We start from the raw sequence: 21,267 nt of genomic DNA, 5'->3' as shown, positions 1-21,267 counted from the left end.
ATAACACTGTTTGTATAGTGTCTTTGATACAGCATTTCTTCATATAACTTAAATTCTTGTTCTGGTTATATTCGTGTTGTGTCTTCATTGAAATGAATTAATAAAGACTCTTTTCTCATATGTCTAACTGTTCTGAATGCTAGTCACTATCATGGTCTTGTTTGAATTATTTTCCTTCATGTTTTCCATTCCTGTGCTGGAGCTCACTCGGACATAGCTTTTTTTTTTTATCTTCAATCTTCAAAGACTTATTAGGCTCTATCTCCTCATCATCATTTGTATGAAATTTGTTTCATTCATTTTCTAGGTTGCAGAAGCTGATAACTTGTCACTTTTAATCTTGGCACCTTTAATCTTGACTAAATAGTTTAGCAAATGATTTTTTTTTTAAGACAGTAGTGTCTTATGTATATTATCAATGCTCGTGACCCCAGCCATGATATGACTGTATAAAGACATAAGCGATAAAATGGAAATTCTTTGATGCAGTAGGCATATGATGAGGTTAGATTTCTCTGTTGAAGAACTAACATGAAATTTGGAAAATTACTAGCCTGAAGGGGTAACGTTAGTTACTACACAGCCCTAGCAGTTTTGCTAAAATTGATTTACAGTGTCTCAATAATGAATTGGTTGAATTTCTTTGTCTTTCCATGAATATTCTTTAGGAGAATACCTAGCAATGATATTGAAAGAACAGCCCTGCAATAATTAAAGTTGAACAGATGTCAGGGTTTTGTACGGTCTATAATAAATCTTTAGGAGGCAATGCTCTGGAGTTACAGAAGGGAGAAAGGAATCCAAAGAAGTGATCGAGGTACAGGGAAGCCTTCCGAAATGTCTCCTGCCGAAAGGCTCTCGTCGGCCAGCACACGTTGTGCTCAGAGTTTCCATTTCATCTTTCCATGGTTTCGGTGGGAGTGCGGTTCTCCCGACACACACGGAAAGGAAGAGAAAATGAGGAGGTTCTGGGCTGCAGGTTAGCGCGGGGCTTATCCCCATTTCCCGTGCTGTGCAGTGACAACATTAATTAACGGGACATGAGCTGCCTGTGTTTGCTTAGTGATCAGCAGTTAACAACGGGCGGCTAATGCTTGCTGCTAAGCTGAACAGTCAGCGTTCACTGAAATGGGTGAGGGCTCTGAGCAAGAGCCCTTTGGGTGAGATCATCTTTAAAATCCAGGAGGTCTTTGCCAACAGTTTGTCTTTCTAATGTCTGCTTGTATCCTGGTCCGTTATAAATGGCAGAATGAAGGTTGGTGTAGGTCCCGTTTTTGTACGGCGCTGGAGCCTCGTGGTAAATACTGAATAAATTGCCAGAACAGGTTTAGGTGTATGAAGTGCCAAGTCATGTCTGAAAGGAAGAATACATGTCAATAAAATGGTAATTCAGTTGAAAATGATAGTGTTCAAATGCCAGTTGTTAATGAGGTGGTTCAGCACATTTAATGCTTAACATCCTTATCTAGCTACTCCGTGTTCTTCTAAAATACCATATATTGACAATAAATCCACAGATTACTTGCAGGGAAGTCAGAGGCAGAGGGATCTGAGGCTGAAGGGGTACTGGGAGATGAAGAGGATCAGAAAAAAAAGAGAAAAGAGAGAGAGGATTGTGGGGTCAGATTCCCATTGCATTACCTTCATGCGTTATGCCTGGGCAGGTCCATATGATTTCTAAAAAAGAGGAAACTTCCTGCTGGTAGCATTTGTGGAAATGTTGTAGTTAGTGTTATAGCATGGCTGTGACAGAAACGGATGGAATCTCATGGTTAATTAGGAGAAATATTTCCATGCAGCAGAAAAGTACTTTGAATTTCTGGTGCATTGATAAAAACTCATACAGTTTTTAGTTTTGGTCCTCTGTTTTCAAACTAGAGACTGACGGACTGATGAAATTTGGATTTGTAAGGTGATATGAAGGGAAAAAAGACCTGTTCTATGAGACAGTGACTTGAAAAGCTGGGCTTGCTTAACCTAGTAGTATAAAGACAAGCAGCTGGGCAGTACTAGCAGGACTAGCAACAGGGACAGGCAACCTACTTCAGTGATGATTAGGTGGGATTAATAACCCATAGAAGCTCCTTTCAGTCCAGTGCTCATATAGTGAAAATCCTAATTAAAAAATCCACACCCAAAAATATACACATACATATACACGTACACATACAATGGCCAAAAATAAATGAATATAAAATCCTCTGATCCCAGCCATTAGCAGAAACATGCCTTTACTTGGCTGGGCAATGTCTTTCAGGTGTGGTAGCTTTTCTTACGTGTAGATACTGCGTGTTCTGCCGCTCTCTAAAAACTTCCCAGCCTGGAACTCACGCTCTGATTTCCCTGGGTGATCAGCAGCCTTCAGCTGCTCTTGTCCTTTGGCCTTGGCTTTCTCCTTGCAGCAGTTTCTGCCTCGGATCCCTTCGGGAAGTTGTGCCTGAGGTCCCCCTGAGCAGGCTTTGAGTTCAAGGCTGAGCGCCCCAGAACTTTGCACAGCCCATTGCAGAAGGCTGTTCCAGGCAACCTTCTGGTTTTGCTTTCTTCTCTGATAGTGGGTAGACAGTTTCCTGTGCCCTTAGCGCTGTTGTCAGCAGAATTCCCCAGTGGTATAACCCAGGGGAAGTCATTTGCTCCGTCAGCAGGCACATTCGGTCTATTATTATTTAGCAAAGAGGAAATATTTATTTTAAACGTGATTATGGAAGGCCTCTATTTTTTTATGTGATTTATTTCTCATTATTAATAGATGTTTCTCTTGCAACACTATTTACCATTTGGATTCTCTAAGATAAATCAGCAATATTGTTTTTCTTTCCATATTTTTTTTTGTAATGTTGTTTTGAGGTTTAAAATAAATCCATACCATTATCTGGCCTTAAAAGTTTTTCTCTTCTCATATTAGTCTACAATGTATTCTGTTTCTGTGGCAGCAACTGGGTTTTACTCTACTTGTTCTTTAGTATATTATTAGTAGTTTAATAATAGATTGGAGAGTTGGGTTAACTTTAGTTTTCTCAGTGATTGCTTTTATTTCTTTTCACGTGCATGTTGTCAGACTTGCTTGCCAGGAGGGTTCCTACTGTCTTATGGGAATGCTAATTCTAGGTGCTCTCTATCACTTTGCTGCCTTCTTCTGAAGTAGTGAGGCTGGGGGTCGGAGCACGTGTTACATGTGTATGTGCATGATGCCTGTGTGCGTTGGATACAGGAATGGTGATAATTACTGTTTATTAGTTCTTTAGGTTTATAGGGAGACTCAAATTACTCAGTGTCTGATTTGAGGTAATGTTTGCTTTGTGCTGCCCTAAGAGAAGCTACATTTGCATGACCTCTCAGTAGAACTTGCCCTGTGAATTTTCTGTCTGAATATTCCTGCAGATTCCAGAACCTTTCAATAACCCTGACTTCCCACTAGGCCTCAGGAGCTTCCTTTGGAACCTTGGGAAGCCATTTTTGCATCCTTGTTTTGAGAAATGTTAGTTACCTGTGTAACATTTTGTGTATGTTTTTCTTTTTAATCTACTTCAAAATTGATTTTAGACTTTAAAAATCTTTAGACTTTAGGCTTTAAAAAGCCAGAAAAAAAAAAGATGGAGAATTGGAAAAGTCACACCAATCACGCACATCTCCTCCTTGCTAGTGATTCTGTTACGTCAGGTGAAGAGAAAGTTTATTTGAAGCTTTAGTGGATTTTTCTTTTTTTCCATCTGTAGTCTAGGAGATAGTTTCATTCATCCAGGCCTTTGACCTGGGAGAGATTGTATAAATCAATGCTGGAGCAGTAGCTCCCAGCCCTTCTTGTAACTTTCTCAGTAATGGTGATGGAAGCTCATTGCGTTCGTCTACGTAGATGGGCCTGTGTTGGGAATGCCAGTGATATTGGTGCTTATCTTGCCAGTGCTCATGACTTCCCCTGCCAGCCTGTGCTTTGGAAAGGTGTCACCTGCCAAAAGTAAAACAAAGCCCTCAAGCTAAGGTCGTGCTGATGGTGACCAGTGGGATCAGGATAAGATTCATGAGAGCAGCCAGGTGCTTAGAGTTTGCTAACTCGTCATAAAGTTCAAGATTTGTTCTGTGTTGGGTTTTACCAAGTCCTTTGAAAAGCAGAACGTCAGAGTTCCACAGAAAATGGGATCCGCCCTGTGAATGTTGTATCCAGGTTTTCCTCGGATGTTATTTACCTTTCTGCTTTTGCACATGATATAATATCCAATATTCCATTAGATTCTCTTCTAATTAATTGCATTTTTGTTTCAGAGTATTAATAAATATTGTTTGCCATGATACCTCTTTTTCCTTTATAGCTTCTGTTTTTCCTCTCAAACATTCTTTCCCAGTACTTCAGAATTTGTATGTGTTTGAGTGCTGTTCATTTTGGTGCTTTATTGTCAATTTTTGTTTTAAAACATGGTGAAATGCATTCTATATTTTTAACATAAAAGTTTATCTGTATTATGTTCTTGTAACTAACTTTTCTGATTAGCTTTTTCAGGAAAAAAAAAACAGTTTTACAAAGGTAACCGTTTGCTCTTATGTCTGTGTACAGGGGAAAATGCAGTGTTGCGCTTCTGAATGAAACAGAGTCTGTGTTGTCGTATCTGGAGAAAGAGGTAATACTTGTTTCAATGTTGGGATGGAGTTATGTTCCGATTTTTACAGAACTCTTTTTACTAAATAATATCTTGGGAGTATTTTTTCAAATGTACAAGTTGTTGAAAACACTAATTTTGAAAGTATTGTGGAATAAAATCCATATTAAATGACACTTGTGTTATGGTTCTATTCTGCATATTATTCCACATGGAGAAAAACCAAGTCTGCAAAGTAATTCCTGTGGTATCTTAAAAGAAAAATATGTCAAATGTTTTCACCTAGTGGATGTTGTAGGGGGAATCCACACAGCCCTGTGCTGTGGAAAGGTGTTCTGGTAAGAAGAGCTTTCCAGTCAATGGACAGAGAGCGAAACACTCCTCTAGAGCGCAACTTAGCATAGGAATTTAGTTTTGGGAGCTTTGATCTGGTGTGTGAAAAGTATCTCTTCCTTCATTTATTGTGGAGGGAAAGAAGCTTAGCCTCGCTAGAGGGAAGAACAAAACAAAAAGTAAAAAGCCCCAGGAAGCTAGTACGTATTGCAAGAGACCTTTAAAAATAAATACATTTTTTCTTGGGATTTTAACAGAGCATCAGGCAGGCAGGGCATTTTGGCTGAAGTTAGCATGTCTTTATTTTCATATTCATACACTAACCTGCATATTATTTAGGTGACCTATAACGTATCTCGTAAAGTGCTTACCCTGCTTCTGCTGACAGTGCCAGAGATGCAGATGCTGTTGTGTGAGCCTTCTGCAGACACTGGCAGTGTCTTATGCTGTTTGAGACTAGCTGATGCAAACCAGGTGGGGTTTGGGAAAGGAATCATGTTTAATTCAGAAAAGTAGTCACCATTATTGCTCAAATTCCCCAATACGTTGCTATATATAGATTTCTTCACTGCACCATGGTTAGCTTCTGAGAAATGGAAGAAGCTTCTATCAGCCTTTTAAAAGAAAGGACTGATATTTCATGATTTTTCTTCTTTTCCCTGACCTCTACCATCAAGAAAGACATAGGAGGCATGAGGGGGACTGCTTTAGTGATTTGCAAATGGAAGAATGTATATATTTACAAAAAATAAATAAAAAAAAATCATTATGTTGTTGCAAATGTGTCTTCTTTTTTAGGATACTTTTTTTTATTCCTTGGTATATGATCCATCACTGAAAACACTCTTAGCAGACAAGGGAGAAATCAGAGTGGGGCCGAGATACCAAGCAGATGTGCCAGACATGCTTGCAGAAGGTAAATATTTGTGGAAAATCTGCTCTCTTGCATTATTGCTTATGCTGAAACTCTGAAATACACTAGTCTGCCTAAAGGCAGAGAAAGCCAAGTAGTAGGTCTTGGGAAATTGAAACTACCGGTGGATACTCTGGAGAAGCAAAGAAAGGCTGCGCGGAGTAGCTGCAAGCGTCCTTTTAAAGCTCCTGCCTAAAACAGTCCAGCCATTCTGCATCGGTTTATCTAACTAGTGCTATAGCCTAGCCAGGTCCTTCATGTAGGCCTCGTGGAAAGAAAACGTTGGGGACTGATCCATTTTCTAGAGTAATTTTACAATAACAAAGCAAGTGGGGGGCAGGAAAAAAAAGGCATTTCCCTTTCTCTCCTGTTACATAAGTAGCCACTCTGTGCAGAATGCATATTTTTGTGTCTTTGTATTTTTACATATATTCTTAGGTACGGGCTTCCCTCAGAGCATTGTGTTTGCTTTGTTACAGGAATGAGATGCATATTTCAAGCACTGGTATCGTTTTAAAAATCATCAGTCTTTATTTTTTATTTTTCAATATAGCACAGCTACCTTTGCCTTCGTCTTATGCTACATAGTAACTTTCATTTTTTAAACAAAGTTTCAAATACAATATTTATTTAATTTGGATCGACTGCCAGAGGTCTGAGCAGCTGTGTTTTGCAATGTATTTGCAGTGATAATATTTGCTAAGTAAATTTTATAATGAACAATTTCTGCAGTGCAGTTTAAACTCTACTCGAGTACTAATAAAAGAAAAGGTTTTCATGAGAAATCCTTATGCATAAAAATTGTTTTTAGGAATCTCGGCAGCTTTTTCTGTAGTAAAAAAATGTTACAGTTCTGAATGCCACAAATAACACATTTTCATAACCTTAGATGGGATATTTTGCTTTGAGTGTGGGCATTTTTGTCAGCTATACTGTCCATCTCCTCAAAAAATATTCTTTAATATTCTTTGTAGAAAGCTTATTTAATGAGCTGCATAAAAGAAGAATGATTCAATTTCCAGGAAGTGTCAGATTATTTTATTATAGATGCAATTCAGTAGATTACATGTATTATTATCTTGACTTTTTTTTTTTAATAAAATGAAATGAACTGTAGGAAGACTCTTACAGATTTAATTATAGGCAGTGCAGCCTTATTTAAAAACATGGCTGGAATATGATACACTGCTTTTCTTGCTATAAAATGTGTCTATCCAGTCTGGAAAAAAAAATGCTGGGGAACTAAATAATTATGTACATGTTCATATTCTGAAGAGGAATATTTCCTAGAAAGTTAAACGAAAATGATTGTTTCCGTATGCACATCAAATAACCAGGAAATGCTACCATGTTTCCAGAATAGTTTGTGGAATCCTTGGGCTTTTCAGGGTGAGCTGGGTGCGTCTGCCAGCTGAAAAGCCTTTTCCTACTGCATTCTGCTACGTGGCTCACTAAAGCGAGGGTTTAATTGGAATCATAAATCTTTACCCGCAAAGTAAATGTTACTCCCATGGAAATTTTACTTACAGTTTATGTTTTTTTTTTTTCCCCCCTAAAATGTGTCCATATGTTTTAGAATTTATTAAATTTTCTATAGCTTAACTTCCTGAGTTAAATACTTTCTTCCATTAAATGAGTGGAAGAATTTTGTTTTACGGATAGGATTTCACTGTGTGTTACTGCATGTTGTACTTTTTTTCACACCCTGTTAATCCCAGGAGTGTCAGCCAGCAGTAGGTAGCAATAGTCCCTCTGTTACAAAGGCTCAGAAACATGATGTAGCCCACAAACCAAAAATGAGGTATTTCAGAGACGTTCTTTTGTCATTTAGTTGGATTAGTCAGTACTTATTTCCAGGCACCAGTCAAAATAGTTTGGTTTGAAGAGGATGAAATGATCTAAATTGCAGTATTGGCTGGTTGTTACCTAATTATTCCTGTAGCCTTTTGACCTCCAAAGAACAGAAAAGGGTGATTCAGCTGTGACTGTGTGTGTATGATTAGAGTAAAATAGAGCTGTTTTGAAAACATGCAATTCTGTGCAGGTTACTGAATCTTGAAATAAATATTCCAGGCTATATTTTTTAAAGTGGCTAATGATTTATATGCTCAAGTTTTGCTGCTATAACTAATTTTATGACTAAAAAAATGACATTCAAAACCTCACAACAATCTCCAAAAAAGAGATTTTAGAACACTTGGAGAACTTATGTCAAATGTTTACATAGGGAAGAAGTTTACCTTTCTTTTAAGTTGCTAGTAAATATAGAATACATCTAAATACTGTGTCCCCCCTTCCCTCCCCCACTGAAAAAAAGAGAAAATTCTAAGATGCTCAGTCTTTTTTTTTTTTTTTCTTTTTACTGTTACTGGCTTATAAATCCACTTGAAATGAGTGAAAGCGTGCTAATTCAGATGAGCTTTCTGAAGGCTAGTCACAAAATGGCTGATAAATGAAAAAGTTCTTTGAGCTGTGAAAGCCCTTACACATCTTTAAAAATCAAATTATTTCAGTATAAATATACTGATGGATTTGAGTAGGCTTCTAGGCTAAAAATTCAAATTGCGTGCCTTTCTGCTATGCTGTGATAACTTACCTTCTGTCTGAATAGACTGCTTTAATTTTTAGCATTTTATTCAAGCACAATATGCCCTTTTTTGAGGATGTTTGAAAACATGCATTAGTAAGGGGGGGGAAAAAAAGCCAATTTTGAGGACCTTCACTTGTGCCTGTTGTTTACTATAGACTTTGTACAGCAACACAGAGCCCATGGGGATTGTAACTTTGGCTGTTGGGTTTCCGGTACAGGATGGGGTTGTAAATCTGGATGTTCAGCTAGAGCAGGGCAGGATCAGATTTGTGGAAATACTCACTTGACGTCAACGTGAATAGTATTTCCCAATAGAAAACATGAAAGGCTGCTGTAGGATTTGGATATATTTGTCCTCCAGGCTGTGCAAATAAGATAAAATTAAGACATTACAGGAGAAGTGTAGTATAGTTTGTGCATGAATAACTTAAGTGCAGCTTGTCTTAGATTTGTGTATTTTCATATAGATTTCCTGTCCCTGCTTACCGTTAGAACAGTTTTTTCTCTGCCAAGATCTCTTCATCTCTCACATCCCTTTCCCCCTGTTGCTCATTTTGTGTGGATTATCTGAGAGCGTAAGCTAGCAAATTTACTGTTTGAGAGGCAGTATTTTTAAAGGAAAATAAGACAGTGTCATGTTTGTAACAAATAGCTGCCTGCTAGTAGCAAGAATTCTGTCCACTGTGGGTCAGGTGATGGCAAAGAGGATGTAATTAAAAACTGACAGTGCACAAAAGATGATGGTGTTAGGTAGAAGCTAATGCATCTCTGACACCCCTTAAAGCTTGTGCTTAATGCACGTCAGCAGAATAAATCCTCTATACCCTTATAGTAAATGAATATAAACAGAATCTAAATCTGATTGAAAATGTCCTTTTTTCTACATTCCTTTTGTTTATTTAGCTAGATTAAAATATTACATATTTATTTAAGATCACATCTTTGGAGAAAGAACGAATCAAACTTATTTCAGCAAGTCTCATGAGTTTTGCTGAGCATCTTTGAGAGTAAAACTGCTCTCAAAGTCAGACGGTTTAGGAATGTTGTTCCTGTTGTGGGTGCTCTTCCTCCTGCACCATGCCAGGTGCTCCAAAGCACCAGTTCTTCTGGACTCTAGTTTGAAGATGCACGTGTTTGGAGCATCATTTATTTCAGGCCTCCACGTCCATCTCTGGAATGCTGGACCAGGCTGCCTGCGCTGCGGGTGTTTGTAAGAGCTGCTGTATATTGGGTTTGGTGCATCTAGCTGTTGTATTTGATCAGTGGTATCAAGATTGTCACCATTTCCCCTCTTCTTCCTCTAGCTTTCCACTATTCTCTTTACCAGTTAGGAAGTGTATCCCTACAGGCTTTAGGCATCTGCTGCAAACAGCCCATTTACATGCTGTGAAATTGATACAAGGCGGGAAATAAGTTGCATAAAATGTTAGTTCTTTGACAGAGAACTTAAGGAATTGGGACACAGATATCTGAAAGGCGGCATTTTTTTTATATATATGTGCCACTAGTAAGTTCAAGTGTTAAATATACCTTAGGGGTATATTTAAATCACGATTATCACTGTTAGGTGAAAAGTCAGGCTTTTATGCACTGTGCTGAATACATTCACACTGCTGTCATATTAACTCACGCTAATTGTATTTAGTCCTGTTTTATAGCCAGGGAAAGAGAAGAATGAGGAAGATCAGGCAAGTTGCTCCCAGGCAACAGATCAATTTCAGATAGGGAAAGAACAAAGTCCTAAGTCTATCTCCTAACTTCATCTACTTAAAACCAAATGTTTAAAAATTCCAGCATTTTGACCAATATTTCCCAGCAGCAGAACCCTTAATGATATGTTACATGGCTGGCTAGAAAGCAGAGAAGTACTTAAGTACCAACATAGTTTAGGAACATGGTTTATAAAATAATATTTAAGGATAAGATGAAGCTTAAAAGATTCTCTGTGGGATTTTTAATACATTGAAAAGTTTCATATGCCTGTGCTAGTCTTTCTACCCTATGAAAGTTGTTGTGGGTCTAATTGTAGTTGTCATGCAATAAAATGCATGACAGCTTAGCTCTACAAACACAGCAAAGTGTTATTATAGATAGGGAAGCCAAGTGTTTAAAAGAGCCTCATTGGCCAAAGCAGTAATTTCTCAAGTAATGGCTTGCTTTAATTTCTGCATGGTGTTGTGAATCAGATGCAAAGCCTGGGACAGAGCCAGCAAAGGTCGTTAATTGTTCCCATCTCTGTCAAAGCTGTATGGAAATTTCTGAAGCAAGCAGAAGTTTCTAAATAAACCTAATAAAGAACATTGTCATGGCTGTCTTCTGTTCATCTTTGTTATGTAAATGTGTGGAACTAATTGTGATTCTTTTGTTGTTAAAAAAAAAAATAAAAGGGTATGTACATTTTTTTACAAGAAAATTAATAAAATTATAAAAGATAACAAAAATTAATAGTTGTCTCATAATTTTAAGAAAATATGAAGAACAAGAGTGGTTGTGGGGGAAAATATGTTAATTTTGTTTTGTTTAGCAATAATGGATAAAACTTGTACAACAGGATTTGATAGGACAGTGATTTTTTTTTTAAGATGGTTTAAAATGCTTAAATATGAAATCAGCATTTTCAAGAAACTTAGTTCACAAATGTAAAAACAACTATAATAGAGACCGTTATAGTATTTATCCACATGAGAGATGTTGTCCTTTTACTTGTGCTTACTCAGTTTTCTTGAACCTTGTTGAAAACCTAGTAGACATCCAGTACACTCTCAGCTTGAGCTTCTTTGTGTATATACTGCCTAATTTCTCTGAAGAACTCTGGTAGGTATGTGATATTTGGTTTATAAAAGCTTATTTATAAGATTCATAACAGATTATAAATGTCTGTGGACTGCTGCAGCACATGCAGTTTTTGCAAAGTTTTTGCATCCCTACTGCAGTCATGACTCTAGCCCAGCACTGCTTATTTCTTGTATCAGGATTTAAACGGGCTCTGCTGTGGTGCTTGTTCTGGAATCACAGGCTCTAAACAGACAAAGCAGCAGCCTGTAGGATATTGTTTGAAGCTTATTTTTTCTTAATAAGTATAAAGACAAACCGCTTTCAGAGTATTCGTGTAAAATCCAGAGGCCCTCTTGCACATCTGAAACTATCTGGAGAGAGCCTAGGAGTAGCACTTGCTGTGCAATCAATTCCATTTTTTGAAGGCAAGATATTTTAGAATTAATGGAGCTCAAATAGCTGAGCACTTAATAGGAGGAAGGGTAGCAGTTAGGGGAATTTAAGCTGTAAATTTTAGATGATGTCCAAGGAGCTCGTATCCAAGACCTTTAGAGCATGTCTCCGCTTTGAAAAAGAACAAAATAATTGTTTTGTGAGCAGTTACTAAAGTCTTCTCTATTTTCTGCTTCTTACTAAAATTCAGCTGTTCTTATAAGAGCCTGTTAGCTTCCTACAGCTTCTCTGATTTATTAGAATGTCAAATTTGGATTTTAAACCTGTTAATGTTCCAACCTATTGAAATTCCTTGAGGTTAAGACTAAAAATGCTACCAACAGAGGCATGTACAAAATTCACTTACATACTCTTTGGGTTTTTGAAGCTGTAAAAGTTCAGGATGCTTATGAGCTTGAGATATAGCTTTTTTTCTGATATCTGGATGTGTTCCATAAAAACTAAAATCTAGTTTCATTAAATAAGTGAAAAGTCTGTTTTAGGTTAATAGAACCCAGTGATCTCTGATTTCCAGTGAAGGGGTCTGTTCAGTTTTTTATCATACACAGTGTTTCCATTTATTTGAAGGACCTCTGCTGTATTTGAAAATTACTCAAATTAGCCAGACAACTACAAGAGTTGTTTAAAGTACCGGCTTGATTCCCTTGTCAAACACATCTATGCTAGATTATCGTTATTAGTTTTAATGTAGTGGGAGTGATTTTATTCTGTTATGAAATGAAAAGAATCAGGCCTTTTGAATTAGGTCATATGAAATTATTTTAAAATATTAAGTGTAAAAATATTTAAGTATTAAAAATTGGAGATCCATGACATTTTTAAAGAAATCTGAAGGTAGATATGATGTCATAAGCAATGACAAGACAAACCTAAATCATTCAGGTATTGCATCTTCTTGTTCTGTCTGTGTTTATAAAATAGGTCCCATCATCTGTGCTAAGTCATCAGTTTCATGCCATCCTTAGGATAAGAGAGTTTGGCATATTAATACAGCAAGTAGTCCATAGAGAATAGAATCCAGTGATAAACTGGCCAACAAAATGTTTGCTCTTCTCCACACTCAGTGTTTTGCAAAGAGTAAATGCTTTGCTTCTTCAATGGGCTTGGGAGAAATGCTCCGTGTTGATGATTTTGAGGGTACGTGGTTCTGAAATAGTTAATGCTGCTTTGCGAATGAGCCAAATTGAGACTTCCAAGATAAACTAGTGGGCGTAAAGTCCTGGGTGCCTGTGCTTAGTTACATGGGCAGGCAGCAAAGAAAGACTGGCTTTATCTGTGCACACATGGAGGGAGAGCAGGGGCACTGTTCTAGGCTCTTCCGTGAACAGCAAAGCTCAGCGTCTGATGCCAGAATCACCTTCAGGAGCAACTATACAGGCTAATATTTATGCCTAACTTGCATTTGCTTCAGTAAGATGCTCATGAATCTTTAATTAAAAAAAAAAAAAAAAAGCTTTACCATCTTCAGTGTGAAAGACAATGAGGCTTCAAGGTTTACTTCAAAAGTAAAGGATTTTTTTTTCAGAAAAATACATGAGAATTTCAAAATGTCAGTTAGAATAGGCCACTAGAAGCAGGGAGAACTTTGAGGATCACTGGCGCAAAATGCGGTAATGAGTAATAATTTCTATTTATGCTAGCTCAGCTAAATTCTCAAGTGGAATTCTTTGTTACATTCTGGACATTGGGTGGACATCAAAAATTTTCTCTAAGATCTCCTAATGAGGGAGCTTCTCCTTAAGGATTAACAAACTTGTCTTGCTCTGATCTGAACGGTTTTTTTTCTTTGTCATTCAAGTAGTTAACGTAAACTTTTTGTAATTAACTGTCGAATACACAATTGGCATAAATAGTAAAATACTCTTTACAATGTTGATTATGTCAAATTTCAATAGGCTTCTAATACGCTTTATGGCAGGTTTGCCCATCCCTCTTCTAGTGTGCTAAGTTAGTGATTCACCTGCTGAGCAGTTAAATGTGCACATGTGAAATTTAACAGTTTTACTGTAAATTAAACTCCCAAAGCACAGGTTAAATGGCCTGTGTCTGTTTTTGGTGAATACTTAATTTGCTTTTGCCTAACACTGCAGATAGAAGGGAAATCTAATTTCGGATTGCAGCTATATATGCTACAGAAGCTCTATTAAATATTGGGAAACTGCATTACAAAACATAGCATGCTTTGAAGTCTTTAGATAATGTAAAGCAAAACAACATTATCTCTTGATCATAGATATATATTTTTTTCCAGTCAGAATCTTTTAGATTACTCATAGTCATTAGCCAAAAAAAAAAAAAAAAAAAAAAGTGTTTAATTCAGTACTTCCGTGGATTGACTTGGTTCTTTTTGTTCTTCTCTCTGCAAACTTAGTAATAGACATTTCTGAGGTGGACTCCTCTCAGTCTCTCATTCACGGCTTTAATGCTGACAGTGGAGTGATAAATTGGAGTTAGAAGTTGTGCTGTTAATCTGCAACTTACAAAAAAGTGTTTAACGGTTTGCAGGGAGTTGTCCTGGTGGTTCTGTTTTGGGGTTGCTGAGGTCCCGCTTTTCCCTCTTGTCCCCTCTCTCCCGAATGCCCTGAGGTTTGCCTTGTGCTTTAAGTTAGTTGGAGTTGTTGACTTCGTGCCAGGAGCCATGATTTCCTGCCGCCTTTAGCTGCTTAAGGAGACCGAAGCGTTGATAGTGGTTCTGTGCTTTTTGTTACGAACGTCCTGTCACTCAGTAACTTGAGGGACAAAGGTTAAAGTAGCCAGATTGTTGTTCATCTTTCGGTTGTAATGCAAAACTGTCTTTGCTACCTTCTTCGTGGGGAAGGTTAAGACCCCCTTATTAATAATAGCTCTACCACCTTGCCCAGGGTGGTTCAAGTCCCAAGTAAGGTCTGTCTGATAGTGCTAGGAAGGATGCACTTACTTGCTCTGCATCAACACTATGTGCACTTATTGCCCAACGTAATGTGCTGCAGCGAGCGCTCCCAAAGCAGCTACATCCCAGGGTTTAATTGACTTTGCAGTATTTTTCTACATCAGTAACTTTGCCCAGGTGGACCATTGTGAGTTCAGCTCTTTTTGTTTCCTTTCCTGTTTTACAGTAATCACTTTTAAAATACGGATTTTCTTTTAAGCTGCTCAGCAGAAGATTGAAAACAAATGTCAGATGCGAATGAAATGTGTTTTTACTCTTGAATAATTCAAAAATGCGTTTCATCTTTAAAGCAAAAATCCTCCTGTGAATTTTTCATTTGTTTAACTTTATGCAAAAGCATAGCCCTATTTAGAATAGTACAGTCAAAGGGATTTCTCATACTGCTAACATTAAGTTTATGTCAAAAAAACCCAAAACTTTCAGGACCACTTTTCATTTAAAATTAGTTTTTCTTTTTTTTTTTTTTTTTCTTTTTACATGAAATGTTGGTCTGTTGTGGTATCACACTTCCCAAAACAAGTGTTTAAAATATTGTTAATGTCCATATACAGTACGGTACTATTAATATCTATTGACAGTATCATTTTTCTCTGTGATTCCCTGGAAACCATATTATCTCATATATTCTAAACCGTTTTTCCAAATTCTTGATGTAAGTCTCTGTATTCAGATTGGAGCACATGGCAATCAGAAATGCATGACCAAGGAAAACAGAAATGAAATGTTTATTACGAAATACATACTGTTTTTTTTTCCCTTAGGTGATATAACTGTTTAAATATGTATTAATTTAAATGAAAAATACATTTTAATTGCCACAAAAATATAAAAGTTATATTAAGTATCATTATTGATACAGAACATGTATAGCATATATATATGCTATATAGCATATAATGTAGTGACACAATGTTAAATATCCACAAAAAATAACGACTAAAATGGGGATAGAGAGGAATCTTGGTGCAAGCCAGACCATTCTGGGTTATTCAGAAGTCACAGGAGGGTAAGAAACAAACTCCAGAATAAAGAAGTTCAGGTATCTTTTCATTACTTGATTGCCTCTCCTTAAAGGTGACCTTGTAATTTTATACGCTGCAGGTGTCCAGGTCAGAGCTTTTAGAAGTATTGTAGAAAAACTGGAGTGAGAGGACTGGTTGCTGTTGCAGTTCTTTGAACGGGAGGACGGGCTGCTGTTGCAGTTCTTTGGTGCCAGGGATTCCACCTCCATGTAGTCCCGTAGCAGACCCACGGCGCCAGGAGTGGCGGTCGCTGAGGCGCTCCCGGCCTGTCCTCCGAGCTGCGGAGGTTCCCCCGGGCTGGCCCCGCTCCTGCCGGGGCCTTTCCTGCAGCTCCGCACGTCCGCGCGCAGTCAGTCCTCGATGCAGCAGCACGGAGAACGTGATGGTTTTGTAGGGCTCTCCAACCGCATGGCGCCTGTTTGCTTCCTGTTTATTTCTAGGAATTTGGAACACGATGATCATATCCAGTTGATTTGTGCAGGACTGAGCGTGTATGGAGCTCTGAGGTCTTTGGAGTTGGCGGCAGTCTGATTTGAAGGGTTTTCCAGGGAGAAATGGCTCTCCTGGAGCTAAGGAGAGTAGGATGTGATTGAACTAGACGTGCTTTATTGGCTTGGAAAATGTTCAGCAGCTGTTTAAGAAGCCTGCTGTGGAAAAATGATGGGCTTGTATCGCCTGAAATCTTTTGCTTGCACTCCACAGTTTTTATACAATCTTTATCTGTTGCCGGTAGTCTTTAAAAATGTGTTATATTACTATATTGAATTTTACTGTAAGACTTGCATAAATATGCAAGCCATTAACTGAACTGAATGTCTCTTGTCAGACAAAGTAAGGGCAGAGGAATTGCTCTGTATTTGAAAGGTAGGCAGATCATTTTCCTTTTCACTTACAGTTTTAAAATAATCTAAGCTTTCTCCTGTTACTTTAGCCGGAGTACTTACTTATTTGTGCATAATGTCTTTTTTTTTTTTTTTTTTCTTTTTGTCTCTTCAGAGTCAAGGGTTAATTTTGGAATTTTTCCAGAATGATTTTGATTATTAGTAATGGTGGTAATCATCCAAAAAAGTCAAATAAAAACAAATAATAAAAATTATATGTCTGCAAAGGACTTAGGCTGAGAAAAGTTCTGATTTCTGTTGCTTAAGATCAGCAGTAAGCCAGCTGCCTACTATAAATTTGGTTTATGAAGAGCTGAACTCATTAAGTGTCAGCAGATAAAGAATATATATCTGAAAGATGTTTTTCTTCCTATTCATCATGCAAGACTCTTCATCCCAGTGGAAATAATAATAATAATAAAATATATAATAAAGTAATAATAAGCTTTAAACCTGCATTTTCAGGCAAGGGTTTTAGCCTCAGGTGACCCATAGTCAGTTGTTTGCAAAAAGCTGTGTGATATTTTGTAATAAGTAACTGCTGTATAAGAATATACGTATATATTACAATAGAGGCACCCACAGTGTTTTAGAGGGTAACTAGTGAATTGCTCATTTGAGGAGAAAGTTCAGATTTTAATTTAGGTAGACAAGTTTAATGTCTGGAAAATTGTTTACAGGTAGACAGCAAGAGAAAATGTCATACTGTGTTTATTTTCTGTAGGATAAAGTATGTGAAGATGGCGTGTGAATGTCTATGGCGTCTAATTTTAGGGATTAGTTACCTGTTTTTGCACTATTATAAAGCACATGGAGCTGTGTGTGAAAAATACGTTTAGGTTCAGAATAATCACGGTTGCAGATTTTATGTTCCATATGATGAAGGAACCTGTAGCTGGTACCTCCTCCTTGTATGTCATGAAAGGCAGATTCACTCAAAAAGTTGAGCAATGCAGGTGCTCAGGGGGAAAAAAAGGGGGAGGAGAGGATTTGAAAAATAGTGCAAATGAAAATGCCAAATGAACAAGCGCCCTTCTGGTGCTCTTTCAGTCAGATACCTCATCAACAGTCTTTGTTTAAAAAAAAAATTCAATTGGCATTGATTTCCCTGAAAAAATATCGTTTGAAAATTAATTTTAGAGATTTTTATATTTTGTTTTATTAAACATTCAGATTTTATTTTCTTAAAAGGACAAATATTGGAGCATTGTGGTGTATCTAGAAAGTGAAAGGGCTGCAGTCTAGGAATGGATGATACTGCAAGCTATTTTTGTCGTAAGAAGAACGTAGAATCATGCTGGATCCGAATGCGTCGTACTGATCTGCAGCAGGTGTAGTCTAAAAGTCTGATGAGATCTCTGAATTTCTTTATTTCATCTTAAGCTCTGTCTTAAGACTCAGCTTAAGTTGCATTTATTCTACTGTGAAATTTTTCTTGGAACTGTTTTGTGGAGGGGACTTGTGTTTTCCCTGTTCAAAATGACTAATCGAAAGACAGAACAACAGCAAGGAGATTGTTTTTTAAGATGATGTTGTTTTGCATTTAACAAAAAGAGAATGAAGGCACAAAATGATTGATGGAGCGAACGCGAGCTGTGTTTCTGGCCATCTACTAGTGTTTTCCAGTAAAATAAATCTTCAGGGTTAGATTTGCTATAATGAAGTTAGAAGCAGTGCTTGAAATAAATTGGATTCGCTGGCATGTCACACCAGCCATCCCAAAGGTAGCCAAGTGCTTCTCCGAAGCCAAAGGAGGTGATTGATATGTTGCTGTTGGCAGCACTTTCTTACACCCACAAGAAAGAAATTGAGAACCTTCTCCAATGCAGCACTGAGAATGTTTGCAGTGGAGCTCCCTCCTGCTATTTGCATCCTAAAAGCAGCTCCAGCTGCATGGATCCTACTGGTCGAGGAATTACCTGTTTGGTTTGAGGTTTTGTCTATTTGTATAAGTTTTATACATTCAAAAATGTAAAAGGTAGATGTAGATGTGTTAACAGGGAGAACGTGCCTTGAAGGGGACAGCTTTTGGAAAATTGTGGATTTTTTAGTAATTACTATTATTTGGAAAGGCCTATGTAATTTTTTATTTTATCTTCTGTTTTATATTTCTATGCTGATCTCTTCAGGACGTGTAGATGAAGTAAATCATATTTTTATTCTTGAAACTATCTTTTAAAAGATTTTTTTCTTCAGCACCTGACTGCCTCCATGATTTGATCTGTTTGGTTCCTTTTCTCCATGCTTAGTTATGTGACAATATCTGATCTAAGCAGCAAACCAGGGATGAAGCACATTTCTTAAGTACAGCTTGGCAAAGAGTATTGTCTGGAAACATCTCTATAACTGTTGTAGCAATAGTTAATGATTATTTATTATATTGCAAATATATTGCAAATATTGCGTTGGGTTGTTTTAGCGTAGATACTTCTGTTTGTATTGCTATCCCTCTCTACTGCCATTATAAAATATAGTTTGGCAATTATTTGAGATAATTATTTTTATCAAAAGATTAAAAAAAAACCTATTTTGTAGTAACAAATGTTTAAGTACATGTAATTGAAGAAAAAAGGGCTAGTATTGCAAATTTTTTCGTCTTACTACAAGCTTATTCAGGAGAGAGCTGAATACTGGAGCTGGGTTTCTGTGATATTTTCCTTTCTGTGAGAAGCTTGCCCCATATGAGCATTGCACTGTATGCTCCTCAGTTACAATTTTCAGGATAAGATATCCATCCTGAAACAGTAAAGTAACTTAAAAAGATATTTAAAAACTATGTATTAACAGATTGAAATGGTGTTCTTAGGCTATTTATAAAATGTAGAACATCACCCACAAAGCATGTGTCACAGATGGAAAAAATGAATTTATTGACAAGTGTGTAGTTCATTGAATAAGTTTATAGACATAAGATTCTACCCAAATGTGCTAGAAATTAACAGTTTGTGTCTCGTGTTTTATGTGAATTAGTTTAAAGGAACCATAAAATGACATGAAGCAGGCAAATCTTATTACCTGTGTATCAAAATAAAATCATTTGCCTTGTTTTTCTTTCTTTTTTTTTCTTGAGAGTGTGCTTGTTATTATTTTTTTTCCCAGAAATGTTAGCCAGACAGCATGCTACAATTATAACTTGTGTTTTGAGGATAAATATACACCACGTTTTCATTCTCTTCCAGAATGAATGTGCTGGCGAAGCTTGTGATGTATAACCAGATTTCAAAAGAGCCAGTAATTCATTTGCAATCTGCTGCTTGTCTCTTAAATGTACAGGTTACTTCGTGCCTCCATGCTACTATGCGTGTTTAGACTGGCTGTTGTCATTAAGCCATAAGAAATAACATGTGGACCAAATGATTTTTTGTATACACAGAGAAATACCCACGCAGCTTAGCTTTGCAAAGGAAGTGGAACGGCTGTGTTTGGGAACAGATTTTTGCTTTTGCAATAGCTCATAAAAGCCAGAGTTAAGTGGGCCAGCTAAACACTTGCATTTGTCACACATTCACTGGAGGAAGAACATGGTCCTTTTTTTTTTTAAATACAAAAAAAAAAAAAAAGAGGAGAGAACAATTCTGTAGCTTTGCCCTTGTCATGTGTTGCGGTCCCAAATATTGAGTAGGAGAGCAATTTAAAACACCCCTGTTTGTCATGTGCATGTACCCAAATTGCTCTCCTTTAGGCAATTTCAGTTTGGAATTGATTATATAGCGTATAGTAACTTTCTTGTGCTGTCGCCTTAGAAATCATTTTGTAATAAATATAACTGGTTTCTCTTTTATATATATAAATAGACATATAATATATATTACATATATAAATCATATTTATACTGATTTTTATAGAATGGTTAATTTTAACAATGTAGATAATATAGTTGATGAGAGAAAGAGTTTAATAATTAAATTAGGGAATTGTTTCATAATCATTTCTCTTTTGAGGCCTATTCAAAATATAAATTGGATAGCATTTAATTGCTAAAGCTAGTTAAGTGTAAAACTCATTTTAATATGGCTTAAGTGAAACAGTAACATTGATGTAATCGAGAAGCAATTTAAAAACCCACTTTTTTTTTTAGGCTTGTACCTTCACGTTTTATTGAAGTTGTTTGATCCTATTCCTCCTAAGAGTACCTCCTTTTAACAAATTAAAATTTACTTTTAAGGAAAGATACTTGTTTTACTGATGCTGCAGTAGGGAATTTAAACGGATAACTGCTGTATTATTAACTACTCGTGTTTCTTTGTATGTATATATCTATATAAATAAATGTACAATGTCTCGTTTAAACACAGTGTAAGAAGTACATAGAGAAAAACATTGTGAGTAATAAGTATTTTGTCCCATCTACCTTTTGACAGGAGAATTAGATGACAGAGAACAGGCAAAGCTGGAAGTAAAAGTATGGGATCCAGATAGCCCCCTAACTGACCGTCAGATTGACCAGTTTTTAGTTGTAGCACGGTAAGATTAAAATCCTCTAATAAAAAAATTTCCTTTTCCTTTTTCTACTGACTATTTATTCCCTTATATTTCATATATATTCTGTTTTTATTCCTTTAGCAATGCAAGTTGTAATGCATAGGGGGGTGTATTGTGTAGTAGATTGTTTCCTCTCCCACCCCAACTTCCAGAGACTTTCAGAGCAAGAACAAGGGCACGTCACTTCTCATGTTCACTGTGTCAGAAGTTCAGAGCACCTGACGTGAGCATCACGAAGCACAGCACTGAACAAGCAGGGGCTTAGAAGTGCTCTGCAACAGCATCATTTTGCAATCGCTC

General features: G+C 36.9%; 1 protein-coding gene across 2 annotated transcripts in view; it reads left to right on the top strand.

Annotated features, from left to right (window-relative positions):
• Positions 1–21,267, top strand: part of MTA3 (metastasis associated 1 family member 3) — a 120,078-nt gene that overhangs the window by 25,209 nt on the left and 73,602 nt on the right. For both annotated transcript variants that reach the window (XM_088527407.1, XM_088527409.1), the window contains exons 5-7: positions 4,547–4,610; positions 5,721–5,838; positions 20,847–20,949. In XM_088527407.1, coding sequence (XP_088383533.1) covers positions 4,547–4,610; positions 5,721–5,838; positions 20,847–20,949 — 285 coding nt within the window. The remainder of the gene's footprint in view (positions 1–4,546; positions 4,611–5,720; positions 5,839–20,846; positions 20,950–21,267) is intronic.

Source organism: Tinamus guttatus, unplaced genomic scaffold (genome assembly GCF_059628265.1).
Source record: "Tinamus guttatus ecotype Peru unplaced genomic scaffold, ASM5962826v1 Tinamus_guttatus_pri_ptg000286l, whole genome shotgun sequence".
Taxonomy (NCBI): Eukaryota; Metazoa; Chordata; class Aves; order Tinamiformes; family Tinamidae; genus Tinamus; species Tinamus guttatus.
Note: the sequence above shows the minus strand (reverse complement) of the source record. Positions and strands in the feature narration are given on the sequence as shown.